Below are 19378 nucleotides of genomic sequence, written 5' to 3'. Positions count from 1 at the left end.
CCCTGGATTGTTTTATTACAAAAGGTTATGAAAAAATTTTTGTCCAATAAATATACTTGAATTTTTTTTTTCTTTAGAAATTTCCCTGGTTATTCTTCTGTGAATGTCACATTAAAAATTGGAGGAGCCCTGGCTGGTTTGGCTCAGTGGATAGAGCATCAGCCTATCTTGTGTTCATTCTGGTCAAGGGCACATGCTTGATTCCCAGTAGGGGAAGTGCAGGAGGCACCGCTCCCCGAAATGAAGCCCAAATGAATGAGTGGTTGTTGGGGCTGGACATTCTTCCTTGTTTGTGTGGGAACCACCTCAATAGATCTTAAAGGAAAGACAGTGGAAAGATGTTTAAAGTATAAATAGATTTGGTGACACCTCTTATTTGTCCAAGGTGGTCCCAGTACTGAATGCAGGCTCTGTGCGTCTGGGCGTATGTTTATGTCTCATTTGAATTCTAGAAGACATCAGAGTTAGAACGTTAGTGCACGATGTATAATTTAAGTCAGAGATGAAAGCACCCCCATCAAAAGCAGCCCCTTCTTTCCAGGCGTCCCTTAATTACCGAGGCAGAGGTCTCCGGGTCGGGACAGCGCTCCCAGTTGGGGAACGTCTGAAGGAAACTGGAAGGCCAGCCCCTCTGCTCTGCCTCACCCTGTCCTCCTGGCACATGGAGAGTGGGCCTCAGGAGCAATGAAAGCTGGGGCGGCATCTGCAGCCCGGGTTCTGGCTTCACAGACTGCTGACGGGAGAGCAGCTGGAGCACGTGTCCTACTAGTGTGCCCAGGAGTTGGCATCTTCTGTGGCCCTTGGTCTGCGATGGTGAAACAACCCCATAAATTTATATAGAAAAAATCTGCGTTGACCAAACTTCATGGCATTCAAAGTCATATATCAAGTCTCTTGGGATCTTTATACTTAAGTACCATAATTACTAGGGGACAATATTTTTCTTTTTACAAAAATCAAAGCACTTGACAAATGACCAGATGTCCACCAGCATTTCATGAGTAGACAGTTCTTCCTGCCCTCGAGAGGCCCCTCCTCCCCTGGGAGCTGCTGGCAGTGCAGTCGCCATCACCACGCTGTCCGTCTGGTGGAGGGTCCGGTTCCGTTAGAGCAGATTCAGGGGCTCCTGCAGCTCACTTGGAGAGGTGGGCACTGCTGAATTTTGTGGGAGGTTTTGCTTTTTGCCTGGATCTTTGCAAGATTGTTTAAAAAAAAATTCATACATTTATGCAGGATGTGACTAAGGATAGATCTTTCCTGGGACCTGGTATGCAGTCTTGGGAGGTCCCCCTCCCTGGGTCAGCTCACCTCTCAGGCCCTGTCCCCTTCTCTGTGCTCTTCCCTTGCCCTTTTCCTTGGTGTCGGGGGAGACCCTGCCATCAATGATGTGACTCTCCAAGGTTCCCATTTCCCTCACTGCTGCCTCTGATGTTAATGTTTTTACTCTTCTGCCGCGTTTTTACTTTCCTTTTATTCTTTCCTTACCTCGTGCATCTCCTATCTCCCTCTCTTGCAGTTTCTCCTCTGACAGCTCTCTCCTATCACAGCCTCATCTTGTGCTGATCAAAGTGTCTGAGACTTTCTTCCGGGCCCTGGAATAGACTAGGGCCCTGTGTTCTCATGGCTCAGCCCCTTCTACATGCGGTCCAGGCCCCACTCTCCGGTAGTACTTCTCCATGTGTCCTGTTGGATGTCCTTTCCTCTGATTGTCCCCTAGAACAAGGTCAGATCCGTCCTTGTTGGGGTTTATCCACAGGCTGAGCATTTGGGTTTCCCTGTGGATGCACTCCAGTTCTTTCCTGGGCGTAGCAGTCTGCACGTGGTGTGAAGAGGCGGAGGGCACCCTCCTCCGTCCCACCCAATGGCACAAGTCCCAGACCCGCAAGCGCCCCCTGCTGGTGGGGCTGAGTGCTCTCCCATCCTGGTGAGAGTGGTCCCCCGGTTTGGTGGGAAGACCCCCCAGCCCACCCAGACCTTGGAGAAGGGTGGCTGGCCTAGACCCACTGGGTCTGGCTGGGCTGGATCCAGCTTTGCCCCGTGCCCTGGAGAAGAGCAGAGCCCACAGACATGGCCCCACTGGGGAGCAGGAGGAGCCTTGGTCCCTGAAAGAGGGGTTCCTAGGACAGTCCTGCAGGTCCTGCATCCTGTCACCTTTCCTGAGTGAGGCAGGAGAGATCAAACACCTGACCTGAAAACCACAGGTAAATTACCAGTGAGATGGTGTCCTCCTTCAGAGGGGCGAGGAGCCTTTCCCCATTTCATTTCAGCAAAATTCAAAAAAAGAATTTGCTTTAAGAAAGTGAACATTCGTTTGGATCTAGCTAACTCTCCGAAAATCTGTTGCTTGTTTTCCAGAGAATGCAGGGTTTGGTGATTGAGGTTTAGAGTGTCGTGTTTTGTTACACAGTTTCCATTGAGTAATGACCAAATCTGACAGCTCTGCCTTTGCCTCCACTACTTTTTGTTACACTTAAAGACTAGGTGAAGTGTGGTCACAGATACATGAGCACATTAATGGAAGTGGAAAATACTTTGGTGAGTGAAGCGGCCGGCCGTGAGCTCACTCTCTGGCCGGGATCCTGGTGGCCTCGGACGTCCAGGGAGCCTTTCTGTGCACAGTAGCGAATCTGTGAGCCAGGCTTGGAAAGACGAGCTCGGAGTGTTTTCCTTGGCACGTGGGCAGCCTCGATTCTACCCAATGTGAGGCAGGTTTCCGAAGCTTTCACTGGGGGAATCATCTTGCATTTCCTTTCGGTGACGTCAGCTACTCCGGGAGCCCTTTATGGCACTCGCAGAAATGTGGGTGTTTAGCTTGGAGATAGCAGGGCCCAGGGCTGACCCCATCGGGCGGAGGAGTGAGGTGCCTGGCAGCAACAGGCACTCTCTTCCCCCAAACAGTGGAATTTCAGAGCCCAGATAGAAGAGTCACGTGTGTGTGTGTGCAAGTAAAGACTCCCGGTTCAGCCGTCCCCCAAACATTCATTTCTGAGCCCCTCCTGTGTGCTGGGCTCGGTGCTGCGCCCTTGACAATGCAGAGATGGATTAGAAACACCCTTGTCCTCGAAGGTGTGACAGATGCTGCCATCAAGGAAAGGGCCTCCTGCTCGAAGTGCCCAGGAGGAACCAGCTAACACGGGAGGCTAGTGAGATCCGGTGGCCGGGGGCGGAAATGCCTCTGCCGGCTCAGCTCCACCCGCAGAGGGCTCGTCCAGGGAACTACACGGGCCCACACACTGGAGTATCTTGTAAGAAAGTGGGAAGAGGCTGGAGGTGCCGGCAGGGGCAGAGCCCAGAAGGCCGGGAACCCTGCCCACTGGGATGGAAGGTCATCGGGTAGTTTTAAGTTGGGGAAGGACACCGTCTGATTGGGTTTTAGAAAGAACACAGGGTGCAGGATGGATTGGAAGTGGAGACCAAAGACAAGGAGAGGAGTCAGGAGGCACTGAGGCATGAACCATGGCCTGTGGACCCTGCCACAGTGGGTAAAAGTTTGTGGCCTTAAAATCAAAACCTAAAGACCAGATCTTCAACAAAAACTAAGAATGTTCAGAAAATCATTTGCATAAAATACGACCTCCCTTTTTCCTGCCCCAAAAGTGTTTGATTCTTCACTAGTAAGAAGGAAGGAAGGAAAGGGAGGGAGGGAGGCAGGGAAGGAATATCTTACTCATTTATCTTTCTAAAAGTAGTACATTTTAATAGCTAAAGGCTGAAAAATACAAAATTTTATAAAGCAGAAAGTAACCCTAAAATTCTGTCTTTATTTTTATTTTTTAAAATTTTATTTTATTGTTCAAAGTATTACAAATAGTAGTACATATATGTCCTTTTTCCCCCTTTGACCTTCCCCCAGCCTCCTAAAATTCTGTCTTTAAAGATGGTTACCATTAACAGATTAGGCAATATCTTTTTCCTCTCTCTATCTCTTGCATATAAAGTCATACCTTTTTTTTTTTCTTCTTAAAAACGCATCATGGATATCTTTTCATGTTGGTTCTTAGAAATGTATTTTAGTCTTTTAATAGCTGCATCATTTTCATTTTCTAGCTGATAATTGCTGTTATATAAGAATGCTGTTGATTGTATACAGGGTTTCCCAAAAGAAATGTTTACATGCTTTAATTTTGAAAATGAAATATATTTTAATAAATACTTATAATTATTCAAAGTGTATGTATACATTTTTTGGGACACCCTATGTATTTACTTTTGAACTTAACTCTGTTATGTATTACTGATAGTTTTCCAGTTGACTACCCTAAGTTATTTAATTTTGTAACTAATATGATAACTAATTTTATCACTAAAAATAATAGTAATATTATGTATATCTTTAACATTATGTGTATCAAAGACACTTGTTTGTCTTATCTTATCTCATTAGCTTATGTTTCCAGAATAGCGTTAAATGATAGCGATAGGCAGGTATTCTTGACTTCTTCCTAGTAGTAGGATTTCATATTAAGAACATTGTTTTAACTTTTCTGATATGCATCCTTTATCACATTAAGAAAGTCTCTTCCTAAGCTCAGGGTTTTATAAGGAATGGATATTAAAGTTACCAATGACTTCAGCATCTCTCAAGATCATTTGTTGAAGTATCATTGCACTTCTATAATAAACCTCTTTGCTTTACTAATCTTTAACACACTACTAATTCAATTTGCTAATATTATTTTTAAACACTGGGTTCCATAAAACCATTGGATATTGTACTTTTTAATTAGAGTATCTTTTTCAGTATTGTTAATATTTTTCTCTTTATTAGTAACTTGAAGGTTTTTGCCTCTTCTTGAGACAATTTTGAGAAAATATCCTTAGTAAGCACCCATATCAAATACATTGGCATGAAAATTACACATACCATCATGTCCACACGTCCTCTGTATTTGGGATCATATTCTCTCTCTCATCCCTAACATTGTACATCTGAGTTTTCTTTCTATTTTTCTCCATCATAAATACCAAAGGAATTGTCTACTTTATTGTCTTTTCAAAGAACCAATTTCCAGTTTTATTTATCACTCTCTGAGACATACTTTTTTAATTCATTATTTCTGCTTGTATATTTCAGTTGTTTTCTTTTACTTTTTTTCTTTGTTTTTTTCTAGTTCTCTATAATGAACACCAAGTTCATTTATTTTTCTTAATTATTAATGTAAGCATTTGAGTAGTCATGTGGGTTTGAGTGCATCTTCTATGTAGTTTGTTATTTTAACTTTAATTTCTTCTTTCATCTCTGAATTATTTGGAGTCTTTTTTCCTTCCCAGATGGTTCATTATTTTAATTTGTTTTTTACCTCTGGGGCAGCAGAGGAAGTGGAATTACTCTAGATCTACCAAAACCACATGGATTATGAGTGTGGGAGGTACGATTTTCCCCAAAGGAAAAGCGAGGGCTGTTTCCAGAAGAAGTGGGAGTGGATGTTAAGCAGACAAAAGTACCGTTTCTTCTCAACGGTCAACAGAGTTTTGAAGGATTAAATGAGATAGTACTTAGCACAGTGTTCAGCACAAAGCAAGCCGAATAATAATGACCAGGTTAATGCCGCCTTCTCATGCCCCTTCTTCCTGTTGGTCAGAATGCCAGCACGTGCTGTATGACCCCAGAGCTCTCTAGGAGAACAGTACCCCATTGCACCTATAGATGACCAAGTAATCCCCATGGCATCAGGGGATCTGTGGCTGTATCCTCATTGCATCTTGGGAGCCAGGAGGAGATTCGACTCCCCAGACCCTAGATTCTGGGCAGGCTGCCTGCTGCGGGACTTTGCCCATGTGCCTTTGTGATTCACGAGCCTCCACACGATGAAGGAAGTGAGTCCACATGCTTGTCCAAGAAACATGGTCTCTGACCACCCGACATGTGACTGCCTGCCCCGCCCCCGTTCTGGAGACCTGGGAAACATGTGTCGTGGTGTCGGTAAGCTTCAGCACTTTTCATATATGGAATATTCTTCAAACAAGGGTTTTTTCTGCAGTCCGTGTTTTGCATGGTGGATGTTAATTAGCAGGCACTAATTAATACAGCCTTCTGCGTCGTGACAGGGAGCTTGCACCGCCTGCCGAGACCACCTCCTGCAGTGGGTGGAATTGCTTTGTGCTCTCTTTTAAAAAAAGAAAAAGAAAAAGAAACCCGAATGAGCTGCTTCTCCGTTACTTCATTTGGAATTTGTCAGGACAGTTTATGTGCTCAAACCACACAAGCATAGTTCTGGGGGCCAGCATTCCTCACTTTTGAAGTTTGAAAGTGATCTTTTCAAGGCAGAATAGGAAAACATGGGAAAAAGTCTTTTATCTCAAACTTTGAGAGAGAGAGAGAATGGAAAGCATACGATGGAAATGTGGCATGTTTTATGCCGTGAAGGGATTTTTCCCTCAGCACAGCAGAATTCTCCTTATTAAATAGATAGCTGTGTGCGAAAAACCAAAACCAGCGTCGGGATGGCAGTGAGACGGGTGGCGGTGGGCGAAACAAGAGAGCAGTGAGTTCTGGGCTTGTGGCGACGCCCGGTGCCAGCCCCGGGCGCTGGCCCTGGCAGGCGGGGCGCCCAGCCTCTAGTGGGCTCTGCTCCATGGAGCAGGGCGTCCGCGGCTTCAGAGAAGGTGTCTGTTCAGGAGAGACCTCCTTTGTCAGCCTGGCTCTCCCGCGTGGGGTCGGAGTGCCTTGTGGACAAACCCTGGTGGGGGGCCTGGACTGCCTGTCAGGAAGAGGGTTTGGCACATGCCCAGCGCTGCCCACCATGGCAGTCTGACGGCACTTCTGTTGCAGCCACAGCAGTGACACCAACCTGGTGGGACGTGGAAGGAGGGAGCAGAGCAGAAGCATGTGTGGGTAGCTGTCCATCTCAGAGGAGGTCCGGTCTGCAGGCGGGCAGCACAGGCAGAAGCTGGCTGCCAGTAGCTTCCCTGGGGAAAGCAGGCCACGAGAGGGGTCCTCAAACCCCACCTCTGTGGCTGGGACCTTGTTTCTGTGCCAGCCAGTGACTCCCAGCCCCCGCGCTCAGCATTGCTCTTCCCAGATCTTTGGAGTCAGACAGGCCTGAGTTCAAATCCCGACCCCCTTACAAGCTGTGTGATCCTGGACAAGTCACCTTTCCCTCTAGGCTTTCATTTCCTGGTCTGAGAAGTGGGGACACGAGAGAATCCAGATGCTGTGCTACAAGCAAGGCCCGCCTTCCACTCAGAGTGGCTGTTACTACTATGGTTGTTTCCTCCAGCACATCTGTACCTCCCAGTCCAGCCCCAGTCCCTGGCACCGCTCAGCCCCATGGCAGCCAGGGCCAGTGGTTGGTCCAATTACTGTCCATCTTAACAAGGCCAGTAACACAGTGTCATCTGCTGTAATAACTGTATAAATAGGAAAGGAGCTGAAACGGCCCAGCTGAGCCATCCCAACCCAGATGGAAGTTCCCAGCACTGGCCTGTCTGAGGTGGGTGGCCACCATGTGCTCAGCATCTGGGCGCCATCCTTGGTTATGGCAAATGCAGCTGGTGCATCCCTCCCATGGGGCCTCGCCACGGAGCCAGGCTCAAGGTTAGCTCAGCTTCTTGAGCATCTCAGTGGTTCAGGCCCCAGGCCAGCAGACTCCCCACGACCACCGTCATTATTCCCAGGCACAATCAAGGAAACTGAGGCCCTGGGAGGGAAAAAGGCTTGCCCGAGGCCACCCAGCATGGCAGAACCAGGCGTCCAAACCTCCTTGTTCCAAGCCCCACTCACTCCCACTCATACCACAGCTGCCCATCACGTGGCAGAGTTGGCAGGGCCCCCAGGCCTGGGTGGGCCCACTGACGATGGGACCTGGACAGATACACCATGATGGGTGCCAGGGAGACAGTAGGAGGAAGTGGGCGATGTAGGAGGGGAGGTGGCCACAGTACAGCCATGAGCCTTCTTGGAGAGTGTTGACTCCAAAGGAGAAAGCAGGCAGGGAGGGCCTTAGCCTGGAAACCTCTGGGTCCAGCTTGCCTCACCAGCTGCCAGGCCCCGGAGGACTGGCTGCGCTGAAGAAAGGACGAACAGTATGGCAGCCTGGACAGACCTGTGTAGGAACCCTGCCTCTGTCACTTCCCGGCTGTGTGGCCTCAGATAAGCAAAGCCACTCTCAGCTTCAGTTTCTCTCTCTGTGAAGTAGACCTAAAACCTCCCAGACAGCAGTGGTGTTGTTAGGAGTCAGTTATCTGCTCAGTTTTATTATTATCTTCACCTCCCTCTAAGTGAAGAACAGCTACAAAATGAGGGTAGTAATGAGGGTACTTCACAAGGTTATTGTATGGATTCAATAAAAGTGGCTTCATTCATGCTTTCCTTTTTTTCAACTAATGTTTACTAAGCAGCTCCTGTGTGCTCTGTTCCAGCTGCAGGGATTGAGTTTGTGGAGCAAGACACCCTTCCTAACTGGGGGAGGCGGGGCCTTTAAGGCTGATGGGGAACCAGATATTAAATACATGAATGGTACAAATAAGTATAGAATTACAGTTGTGGTGAGTGCGAGCTGTGCACCGGGCTTAGCACAGCACTGGCACAGGACGAGTGGGAGGTGACTATTTTTATGGCTTCGTTATGATTTAGGCTTTTAAATATTTCCAGTTATGGGCTAATAATACTGAAAAGACTTCCCTGGATTTGTGCAGTATTAACTGTGGGAGATTTGCTGCTTGTGGAGTTCTTGTTATGGGAGTAAAAGACTTTATATGGAGGTTTTTTCCAGGCATTGCAGTGGACCAAGGTCTCTCCAGGTCACCGGGGCCAGGAGGCCTCCTTTGGGAGGTCCCCTCAGTCCTCACCAGGTCTGGCTGTGGCCTGTACTCTCTGCACCTGGGGAGTGGACAGGTGCTGGAGGCTGCACATTTTGTAGAGGTGGGTGATGAACACTCCAACAGTAGAATTTGCTCTTATTAAGTAGTGAGCTCCCCGTGCCAACAGGGTGCAAGCAGGGGCTGGGCAGTGGGAAAGGTGTGCTGGCCCCTTCGAAGGCAAGCTCTTCCTGGCCTCTATCTGCAGAGCCAGGGACCTGAGAGGAAGCAGGCGGCCAGCACCCATCCTCATAGGGCGGAGTAGGGCAAGGCCTCCACGCTGGTGTTTTTGGAGGAAAGGCAATTCCCCGTCCGTTTCTGATGGCCAGTAAGTGGGTGGGAACGCCGGTGCTGGAGCCAAACAGACCTGGGCTCAAATCCTGCAGGCTCGCTGGGAGGCTCAGGAGGTTTCTTACTTCTCTCAGCTCTCGTTTTCTCCTAAACCCTCATGGGGTTGATGGGAGGATCACAGGAGGTTGAAGGAAGATAAGTTTCCATCTGATGGTAAATCCCTGGGAAGCATCAGTCTCTCCCTTCCCCTGTCCTGCTCCTCGGTGTCTGCTCCTGGGCGAGCGTTCACACTGCCGCTCAGAGGCAGCTGGGTTCACGTCCGCACCCACTTCTCATCTGGAACGAAGCCGCCTCATGCCCCTGATCCGTTACCTCCTGCTCAGCACAGAGGAGGCTTTCTGCGGTGCTTGACGCAGCCAGGGGATTTTCAGGACTGCCCCTGCTGACGCCTCGGGGAGGCAATGAGTTACACTGTGAAGAGGAGAGAGGGAAAACAGGGCAAGGGGAAGAATACATCTGTGGATTCCAACCTCCCGAACTTGGAGCTTCTATACAGGGGAAATTATTTCTAATTATTAAAATTTTGGAAACATGATGCCATTAGAAAGGAAGTGGAAATGGTTCCTAGGAGAAGTACCAGCATCTGTTTCTGTGATTTAACGGTTTCCCGTCACAATGTGTAGCTATTTTAAAAGCAGATGAATGACTGACTGACTCATGGAATCCAGCAGCTGCAGTCACTGCGATGGCAGGCGTGTACTCTGGAGGGGCGGCTTGCGTTCAACTCCCGTCGCCATCACTTACCAGCGGTGTGACTGGAGCTAGTTACATATCCCCCTGCTTTTCCTTTCCTCCTCTGTAAAACGGGTTGCTGTGGGAATAAATAACACAATGAATGTGTGTCAGTACAGTGCTCGTTTATCCATACAAAACTTTTACGTACCAGATTAATTACATTTGTAATAATTCTTAGTCGTTTAACAGTAAACTTTTAAGGCTATAAATTTTCCTCTGATTATCACTTTGGTCTGATCCTATAAATTTTGACATGTAGTGTTCTTATTGTCATTTTCTTTAAATAGACTTTTTATTTTAGATTATTTGTTTTTACTTTGGACTGAAAGTTGCTTGTGTGTATATGTGTGCAAGTGTGTGTTTCCCAAATGGTTAGCCTTTTTTCTATATTTATTGTTAAATCTTCCATGTAATATAAGGTCAAAGAATGTGAATAATATGACGTTTACTTTTTTAAGCCTATTAAACTTTCCTTTACAGTCTAGTATATAATCCATTTTTGTAAATATTCCATGGGTATTTGAAAAGAATTCTATTTTCGTTTATATTCACCAAACTTGTTAATTTTGTTACTCAAATACTATATTTATATGTATTATATATCTGTATATGTATGTCTTGTATGTGTATATTTTTGTGCATACACACAAATTCTGGAAGAGACATGCCAAAGGCTCCCTGCATGGTTATGTCTTTGTTGAATTCACTGTTTATTTCTGGCAGTTTTTTGCTTTGTATATTTTGATGCAATATCACTTTGTGCATAGAAATTTGTAATCATTAGATCTTCTCAAGCAGCGGTGCTTTTCATTAATATCAGTGATGCCTCTTTGCCTTGTTCAGTGTTTCCTGCCTTGAATTCTGCTTTCCATCGCTGCTCCTGCTCAACCCCACAAATATCATGGGTAGTGCTGGCCACCCCTGTCCGTGCACGTCCCCAGAGAGCCTGAAGCGCGGCCCTGCGGCCAGCCAGCCAGCTGAGAGCTGTGCAGTGCATCACGCTGCACTGCCCGTCCTCCTCTCCCGGCCCTGCCCAGGTGGCCTGTTCCAGATTCCCCCTGGGTCATGCTGAGGCCATGCCGAGGTCCAACACTGGCCTGTTTTATATCACATGTTATTTTCTTACTAAGCACCCTCAGGAGAATTCTCTATCTAGCCTTAGTTGGTTTTGTGTGTGTGTGTGTGTGTGTGTGTGTGTGTGTGTGTGTGTGTTATTTTTTACCAATGACGGTTGCTTTCTTTTATTTCTTCTTTTATCCCTTAGTTAATTTATGAATGGGGGGGGGGGTGTACAGATAGACACCTAGACATGCAGCTAAGTGAATAAATAAAAACTGAATTCAATCCAAATGGTGTTCTCCTGGATAGAATACCTTAGACCTATTAAACTTCATCGGTTGGTGAAAAACACAAGTATTCATTAATCTCTTTTATGTCCTGTTATTTTCCACTTGGGTTGCAAGAAAAAAAAAAATCCTTGTTGCTGGAGAGTGTATGAACCAGAAATGCTGAAATCTCGCCAGCGTTCACTTTGGTTGTCACTCGGTGCTTGATTTACAGTTGAACGGTCTGTGTGAAAAATTAGTCGTTGGGATTGGAATTAAGTCCAAAGAGGACCTCAGTTTTCCCTAAGTCGCCCTTTATATCCTCCAGCAGAGCAGTGCTGTGTTGTGCTATTTTTGTCTGATTTATGGTGAACACTTACCATCACTAAATATCTTCTTTCCTTTAGGGATCTACCTTCTGGATCTAATCTACATTGATTCCGCATATCCCGCCTCGGGCAGCATCATGGAAAACGAGCAAAGATCCAATCAGATGAACAACATTCTCCGAATAATCGCAGATTTACAAGTCTCCTGCAGCTACGGTTAGTACTGCTGGTTGCTGGAGCTGTGAAATGTCACATCACTGAAATGTGAGTCCGGCACCTATCAGTGAGAAAGCTCTTCCTTGAGCACCAAACATGTGCTAGATTTTTAAACAAATATATTTTATTGATTTCAGAAAGGAAAGGAGAGCGAGAGAGAGAAACATCAATGATGAGAGAGATTCATTGATTGGCTGCCTCCTGCACGCCCCCTACTGGGGATCGAGCCGACAATCTGAGCATGTGCCCTGACTGGGAACCTAACGGTGACCTCCTGGTTCACAGGTTGACACTCAATCACTGAGTAATACCAGCTGGACTTACACACTTATTTGATCTTCAGAGACTGTGCAAACGAGATGTTATCTCTAGAACACAGGGCATGAGCAAACCTCTAGCAGTCTCCGCTTGGGAAGGCCCCCTGGGAAGCCAGGATGGGCTTCCTGCTAGTGGGCTCACTGAAGCAAACAGCCTGCTCCTAAGCCCCCCAACAAGGGGTGGGGTGTGGTGTCAGCACTTCCAGACCAGCTGTCCTCTGACCAGAGGAACAGTGAGGAGACTTAGTTCCCAGTGCAGTCCTCACCGCTGAGGCCCTTTCCACTGACAGGTACCTGGTACATGGACACTTACTGTCCCCCTGGCCAGCAGAGCAATTGCAGAGATGGCTTTGGGGTCAGACAGACTAGGGTTTCAGATCTCGGCTCTGCCTCTTGAAAAGTCACTTTCTCGTCTCTGAGTCTAAGGTTTTCTCATCACTAAACATGGGAACATGATGTGTGTGGAGCCCTGAGCACACCCCGACATTTCATTGGCGCTCAGCAAACGTTCACTTAGTGCTGCTACCTGCACCTGCATCTTCCCCGCCATCAGCTTTGGGAAGCAAGTGCCATCCCATTGCAGAAATGAGGACACTGAGGCTTTTCACAGGGGTCGCCTAAGACCATCGGAAAACACATGTATAATTAAATATTGTTTTTGTGGTTAATCACTATGCTTTAATTATGTTCAAATTATAAAAATGAAAATACATCCTGCATATCAGATATTTACATTACGATTCATACCAGTAGCAAAATTACAGTTACGAAGTAGCAACGCAAATAATTTTATGGTTGGGGGTCACCACCACATGAGGAACTGTATTAAAGGGTCGCGGCGTTAGGAAGGTTGAGAACCACTGCCGTAGAGAAACCAAATGACCTGTTCAGAATCTCACAGTGAGGGGCAAGTGCTCCTTACATGGCCTGACGCACCTCCCTGGAAAGCCCAGGCCCTTCCCTGCCTCTTTCTGCTGTTCTTCACCACCTCCACCTGTCCCCTGGCTTGTTCTGCCCCACCTTGTGGGGTGGGGTGAGTTGGCGTAGAGGATCTTGGAGGGCTTGGGCCCCTCAGTGACTGTGAGGGTCTGCCAAGAGCAGCTGACGTCAGTCACTCCAGGAAATAGTGACGTGTAGCAGGTTACCTGGGATCAAAACCCGGCTCTGCCACTTCTCAGGGACCTGAGCTTTGCGAGTCGCCATGGCCTCCTCCTCTGTGGACATATTATGTCTCCCAAATGAGGCAGGTGTGAAGGTTAAAGCAGGTGACTCCTGGGAATCTCCTGGCACAGAGCCTGGCACAGAGCAGGCGCTCAAAGCCCGTCCGTCTCCCCAGCGGCTGCAGCCCAAGGGGTAGACTCTCCCACTGTGCCAGGATCTAAAAAACCCTCACACCAGCTGGATGAGGGCTTTTCAGTCATTCTTGCTTCTTGTCAAACAGGGGCGGAAGGCATGGGAGGCTTGCATATTGCCCAGTGGAACCTGTTTTAGGGCACAGACACCTGGCCTGATCAGTTCTGGAGACCAGCTTCCCCCAAAGACCCATCTTTCCCGGCCAAAGACCTGTGGTGCCTCGGGGTGAGGTGTCTATGGCCTAGCCATCTGGGGGCGTTCCTCGAGGGCAGAAACCAGGCCTGATGACCCCCCTATGCCCAGTGCCCATCAGCAACTCTAGAAAGGCTGAATATATGTCCCAGTACCCAAGGAGCATCTAGTGCCCAAATCAGCGATGCCCACATTCTCATGCGGGACCTGGAGATGGGGAAAGACTGAGGCCTCTGGTTTTGTCCACCTCTTGCAGATCACCTCACAACCCTGCCCCACGTGCAGAAGTACCTGAAGTCCGTGCGCTACATCGAAGAGCTCCAGAAGTTTGTGGAAGACGACAACTACAAGTGAGTGCCCACTCTCTTTCCTGGCCCCTGCACAATGCAGGTACCCAGAATGTGACCTCTGACCCCACTGAGCCCGTGGTGGCGCTGTCTGCCCCATAGGTCTGAGGAAGGTGTTTTGGGAACTTCTCAGCTTAGCTCTCTCAAATCACCTGGGTGCTATGAACGTGGATTCCACGGTCTGTGAGGTGTGGTGCTCCAGGTCTCACGGGTGACTCAGGGCTGGGGGAGGGCAGCCTTCTAGCCATCTCTCCTGGCTGGCAAACGGAGTTCCCCAAGAGTCTGTTTCCTGGACGGGACAGCTCCCTGGGCCCAGCTTTCTGTCGGATACTCGCTGACTGGCACCGGCAGAGGCCCATCTCCATCCCATGTATCCCTGTGGAGTAGACGTAGTTCCCACAAACATCCCTGTGGGCCCTTTGGCCTCATCTTCCACTCACACTGCTCTGGCTTTCGGCTCTTTCTTGTGGCACCTGAGAATTTATCCGGCATTTCTGTGTATTTAGAGGGAGATGAAGGGTTTTTTGTATCATGTTTGCCATTCTGATTGGACATCCATGAGCTGGAGGTCAACCAGGGGCCTCAGTACATTTCCATGGGATCTGATATATCAAGGCAGATCTCACCATCTTGTAATCCATCATTTATCCTCTGTCAACTTTACATCTGTTCTTTTAATCTCATCTTACTCTGGCATACCATGATTCCTTTGAGTCCTGTTAGCCAATATATAAAATATATATATTTTTTAAATATATATTTTGTTGGTTTTTTTACAAGAGGAAGGGAGAGGGATAGAGAGTTAGAAACATCGATGAGAGAGAAACATCGATCAGCTGCCTCCTGCACATCCCCTACTGGGAATGTGCCCGCAACCAAGGTACATGCCCTTGACCAGAATCGAACCCAGGATCCTTCAGTCCGCAGGCTGACGCTCATCCACTGAGCCAAACCGGTCAGGGTGCCAATATATATTTTTCAATCTCTTCCACTTTGGGATCAGCTTGATTACTGTTCATCTAAGTCCCTGAAAACTGTAGAGAACAGTGGTCACTAGAGACACCCCCGCGTCTCCCATCGTTCACTAACAGGACCTCAGGAATGACTGTTCATACAGCTGCACGTCTACCGGCTCTGCAGCTGTGGGCCAGCCCGGCTGTGAGCCAGCCACCTGGGAAGGCTTCTACCCATCTAGATGCTGGGGCGAGGCCTGAACATTTGTGTTTTTTCAAAACCCCGTAGGTGGTTCTGATGATTGGTTTAACCTTGGGAACAAGACATAATATGTTTCATTGTTATTGTATAATACCTTGTTAAAGTAGAATATAATATGAAATTTTGATCTATTACATAATAGTAACAAAAATAGATGAAAGCCAGAGATTATCATTAAAGTTATATTTGCCACAAATTGAACTCATTTTACTTTAAAGCATTTGCTGTGCTTAAAAATGTAGTCCAGAGTGTGAAATTATTCCCACGTAGGTTCTGGGTAATATTTTCCATTACTGTGCCAGTAGCACAATGAAAGAGACAGTAGCTTTTCTTTCACCCTAAGATCCCTTAAGGAGAAAAAGGACCTGTAAATGCTCCTGGCTGTGAGAGAATCCTTGGGCAAGCCGCAGGTTGTGAGTAATCGCTCCGTTCCTTCCGAAGGACTCTGAGCACCCCAGCACTGAATGCTAACCCCCCCCCCAACCCCGCCAAGCCGGTCTTCATAGGGGCTCTCTCTGTTGTCGTCGCAGTGACAACCAGGGCAGAAGCTGCTTTCTGACCCCCGGGCCCGACACGGAGGGGTCCTGTCCCCGGCTCTGAGTGGCAGAGACATCAGGGCTTGTGATTCTCCTTGAGGAGCCCACACCCCACAGCCCAGCTGCGGACTTGCCTCCCACCCCAAAGGGTGCAGCCGCTGCGCTAAGACCTCAGTGACTGCCTTTCTCATACCCTGCCCCCCTCTGCTTTGGGGATATTGTGCCAAGGGGCCTACCCAGCGCTTTGTTTTTCTCAGCCTTTAGTTTCTTTTATTTAAGAAAAATAACCCACTTTCCCATTAGCATTAAGTGAGCATAATTCTGGGCATTTTCTCTGCATAGAAAGTGCTTAGATAACACATAGAGAAGGGTGGATAGATGGATGGATGCAAGGCAAGAATCTCTTCAAATGGAATCATGCTACACTTGCTATTTTTAATTAAAAGTATTGACTTTAATTTTATTTTAATTTAACCAGAGAAAAGGAACTGAAATAAAACACAAGGAATTATTGCTCTTCAAATAAATATTTCCCCACCACAAGAGATACTGTTTCCTAACAGAGCTTCTAAGCTTAACAGAAGAGGTCAGGAAAACAGTAAGGGGATTGAGCCCATCAGTTCTGTCTTAACTAGATTCCCACTGTGAGCAGGGTCAGTTCTCTGGGCTATGAAAGATGAGAACGTTGGCACGCCCCCTGCCCCTCCCCTGTGCTGGACATCTTCCAGTTTGTTGGTTATATTATATCACTGCCTAGTCCAAGTTTACAACGCACACATCATGTTCAGGAATCACAGTTCCCGCTGTTCAGTGTTTTTAAACAGATTCCGTTCTTACCACCTGCTGTGTCTCCACAGCGTCTTCATTCCTGGGAGGTTTTATTTTAGGTTCGTCCCGCACGTAGGTGATGTCAGTAGGTTCTCACGAGTTGGGCGCGCTCCAATTTCTTTCCTGAACGCGTCTGCTTCTGACCTGCTGGGCTGCGCTCCTTCGCATCTCCCCCAGGACGCGTGGACCCCACTCCCTTGCCGTCCTGCCTTGTATTTGCTGTAGAGAAGCCTCAGGCCCATCTGATTTTTTCCTCTTGTTGAATGTCTTGCCTGGTCCGCCTGGGGGGTGAAGAATTCCCTGAATTTCAAAAGCTTAACCAGGGGGATGCCTCTGAGTGGAGGGTGTTTGGTATCAAATGTGCCTGGAACAAGGTGTGCTCTTTCTTCCTTTCAGAGGAATTCTTTGGTTTCTATCTCTGGCCCCTGCTGTGTCATTTCTTGGCTTTTCTCTCGGGGATTCTAGGCATCCACGCGTTGGTGCTGCCTGCCTTCTGTTCCGTTACCTTCTTCCTAATGGCTGTCTCGGGTTCTGCATGACTTACTCTGCTGATGGAAGCACTTGGGTTTCCTCACGCTCCCGGGGCTGCCCCAGGGCTGCACAACTTGCTGGCTTCCTTTCTCCTGTTTCTGTGAGAGGATGTTTGCTCGGTGGCCAGGCCATTCCTTTTCATCTTGCTCCCACTGAGGCTCCATCTCACTCTTCCATGGCTGCGATAGGGGAGGGACAGCTGACCCAGCACTTGTGGTTCCCCTGCGGCCAGGGGTTCTCAGTCGGTCCCTCCTGGTGCCTGGGGAACGCAGGCTCAGGCTCCGTGAAGAAGGGAGCAGGCCGTCTGTTTTGGGGATGGGGGCTCTCTTTCAGGGCTTCCTCCACCCTGCTGAAGGCTGTCTCCCATTCCAGAAAGGGATCCCCTCAAGTGTGAAATTCCACCCTCACCCCCCATGGAGGCTCCCTTTCTGTCAGGTCAGCATATCCACCAGGCCCCCCCACCCCCCCACCACTGTTTCTCCCAGCACCTGGGGCCGGTCAGAGAAGAGACAGGCAAGGGCCGACTCCCGGCCAGACTTCACCACCTCCTTCTCCTTCCTTAGCTGCAAGTTTCTGAAGGTCATGGCTTCCGTTCACGTCCCTAACCTGACAAGTTCGGTTACTCCTAAGCGTTCCTAAGTGTGTGTTGGTTTTGTTGGGAGACAGGGAGCCTGGCATCTGGCTTCACTCTGCCATTTTCACCCAGCAGTTCTTAGTTGGTGCTTGTGAGAAATAATAATACTGAGTTGCCAGTCCCCCTAAGGTGGCCACTGCCTCCTGGCTCTTGGGGGCAACTGGGAGGAAGTGCCATGTGAGGGTTAAACCCCGGCTTAGGACCAGATCCCCTGCTTCACCACTCGTTGCTCTGTGAATTTGGGGAGCTACTCAGCTCACTGCTCTTCAGCTCCTCATCTATAGGATGGGATGACATGCCTGCCTAGCTCATGGGGTTGTCTAGAGAATGAGCACATGCGTGCCAGCAGAGGATGGGCCATGATCACTCTTTGCTGTGTCGTCCTTAACCATTATTGCTGGGTCGTGGGAACTTGCTGGGGGCTCGGAAGGCAGTCGCTGTGATCTGGAGCAGACCTTGAAGTATTCCTGGGTTTCGTGACCATGAGCCTCCTTAACCACAGTCCAGTCTCCCGATTGCAAACATACACATGCTCAGCTCCCCTCCGATGCACCAGAGCCTGACTGATCCTGTGAAAAACCTTTGTTTTCAGACTGTCGCTCAGAATTGAACCAGGAAGCAGCTCTCCAAGACTCGTCTCTTCAAAGGAAGATCTTGCAGGTATTGTAGCCACATCCTATCAAGTGGGGCGAACCCACTAAAAGCCCAAATATGCTACCAGGTGGGTCCTGACTGTGGAGCCAAAGGGCGCAGTTGTTTGCAGGTTGGCAGACACAGCTGTCCCTGCTCACAGCCCTCCCGCACTAACCAGCTGAGCTCCCAGTCACACGGAACCCCTGGGGACACCTCTGGGCTGGGGCTCCCTGCAAGAGCCTGGGACCTAAAAGCCCCAAGAGAGGCAAAATCCGAACCCCGGCTGAGAGCACGCACAGGGCAGACAGAGAACAGGGTCCTCTCCAGGTCACCAGGACCCTTCTCGTCAGGCCCCAGCCCTTGAGTTGCCGGGCCTGGGAGGGTGCACAGGAGGACGGGGTGTCTGGTGCCCCCAGGCACAGAGGCTCGCCTCCCTGGAGCCTCAGTCTGTCCACATATTTGGGACACACAGAACGTCCCCTAGTGATGAAGAGTGCAGGCTGTGAAGTCAGCCCCAGCTTTGCCATCTCCCCTCTCTGATCATCGGGGGCGGTCACCCTGCAGATTGCTGTGACGCCTGGGCAAGCTCACACCTGTGCAGCGCTCTGCCCACACGGGCTCGTTTGTGGTGAAAGTGCTCTGTCGGTATCACCATGGCGGTTTCTGTTCCTCAGTGTCCAGCTGGCTCTCCGTGCCTTGGGCCGATCTCACTGCTGCCCAGGGTGGGACCAGATTGGGGTCTGGGCCACCTGTACTTCCTCTTCCTGGTTTGAGCTCAGGTGTCACCAGCCTGGGTTCTAGGCCACTGCAGTGTTGGATCAGCAAGTCCACCCTCTGGGCCTTGGTTTCCTCACCTGTAAAATGAGGGTAATAAAGTCTCCACCCCAGGGTTGTGGAGAGGTCAGGATGGAAATGATACTCGGAAGGCCCTCAGTGTGGTCTGACCAAAACAACCACTAGTGGGCCTCTCACAGAGTCCGCCAGCCCTGTAAACCACCCCCACCCCCGTCCCCCACCCCCAGCTCCTTCCAGCTCCT

At 48.9% G+C, this 19378-nt stretch overlaps 1 protein-coding gene across 7 annotated transcripts in view; it reads left to right on the top strand.

Annotated features, from left to right (window-relative positions):
* RALGPS1 (Ral GEF with PH domain and SH3 binding motif 1) overlaps window positions 1-19378 on the top strand; it is a 221240-nt gene that overhangs the window by 171944 nt on the left and 29918 nt on the right. For all 7 annotated transcript variants that reach the window (XR_435916.2, XM_006768548.2, XM_006768544.2 and 4 more), the window contains exons 9-11: window positions 11618-11755; window positions 13874-13967; window positions 18301-18368. Coding sequence is in view for 6 of the 7 variants with exons in the window: in XM_006768548.2 (XP_006768611.1) it covers window positions 11618-11755; window positions 13874-13967; window positions 18301-18368 (300 nt within the window). In the remaining variant the exon portion in view is untranslated. The remainder of the gene's footprint in view (window positions 1-11617; window positions 11756-13873; window positions 13968-18300; window positions 18369-19378) is intronic.

This window comes from Myotis davidii, unplaced genomic scaffold (genome assembly GCF_000327345.1).
Source record: "Myotis davidii unplaced genomic scaffold, ASM32734v1 scaffold142, whole genome shotgun sequence".
NCBI lineage: Eukaryota > Metazoa > Chordata > Mammalia > Chiroptera > Vespertilionidae > Myotis > Myotis davidii.
Note: the sequence above shows the minus strand (reverse complement) of the source record. Positions and strands in the feature narration are given on the sequence as shown.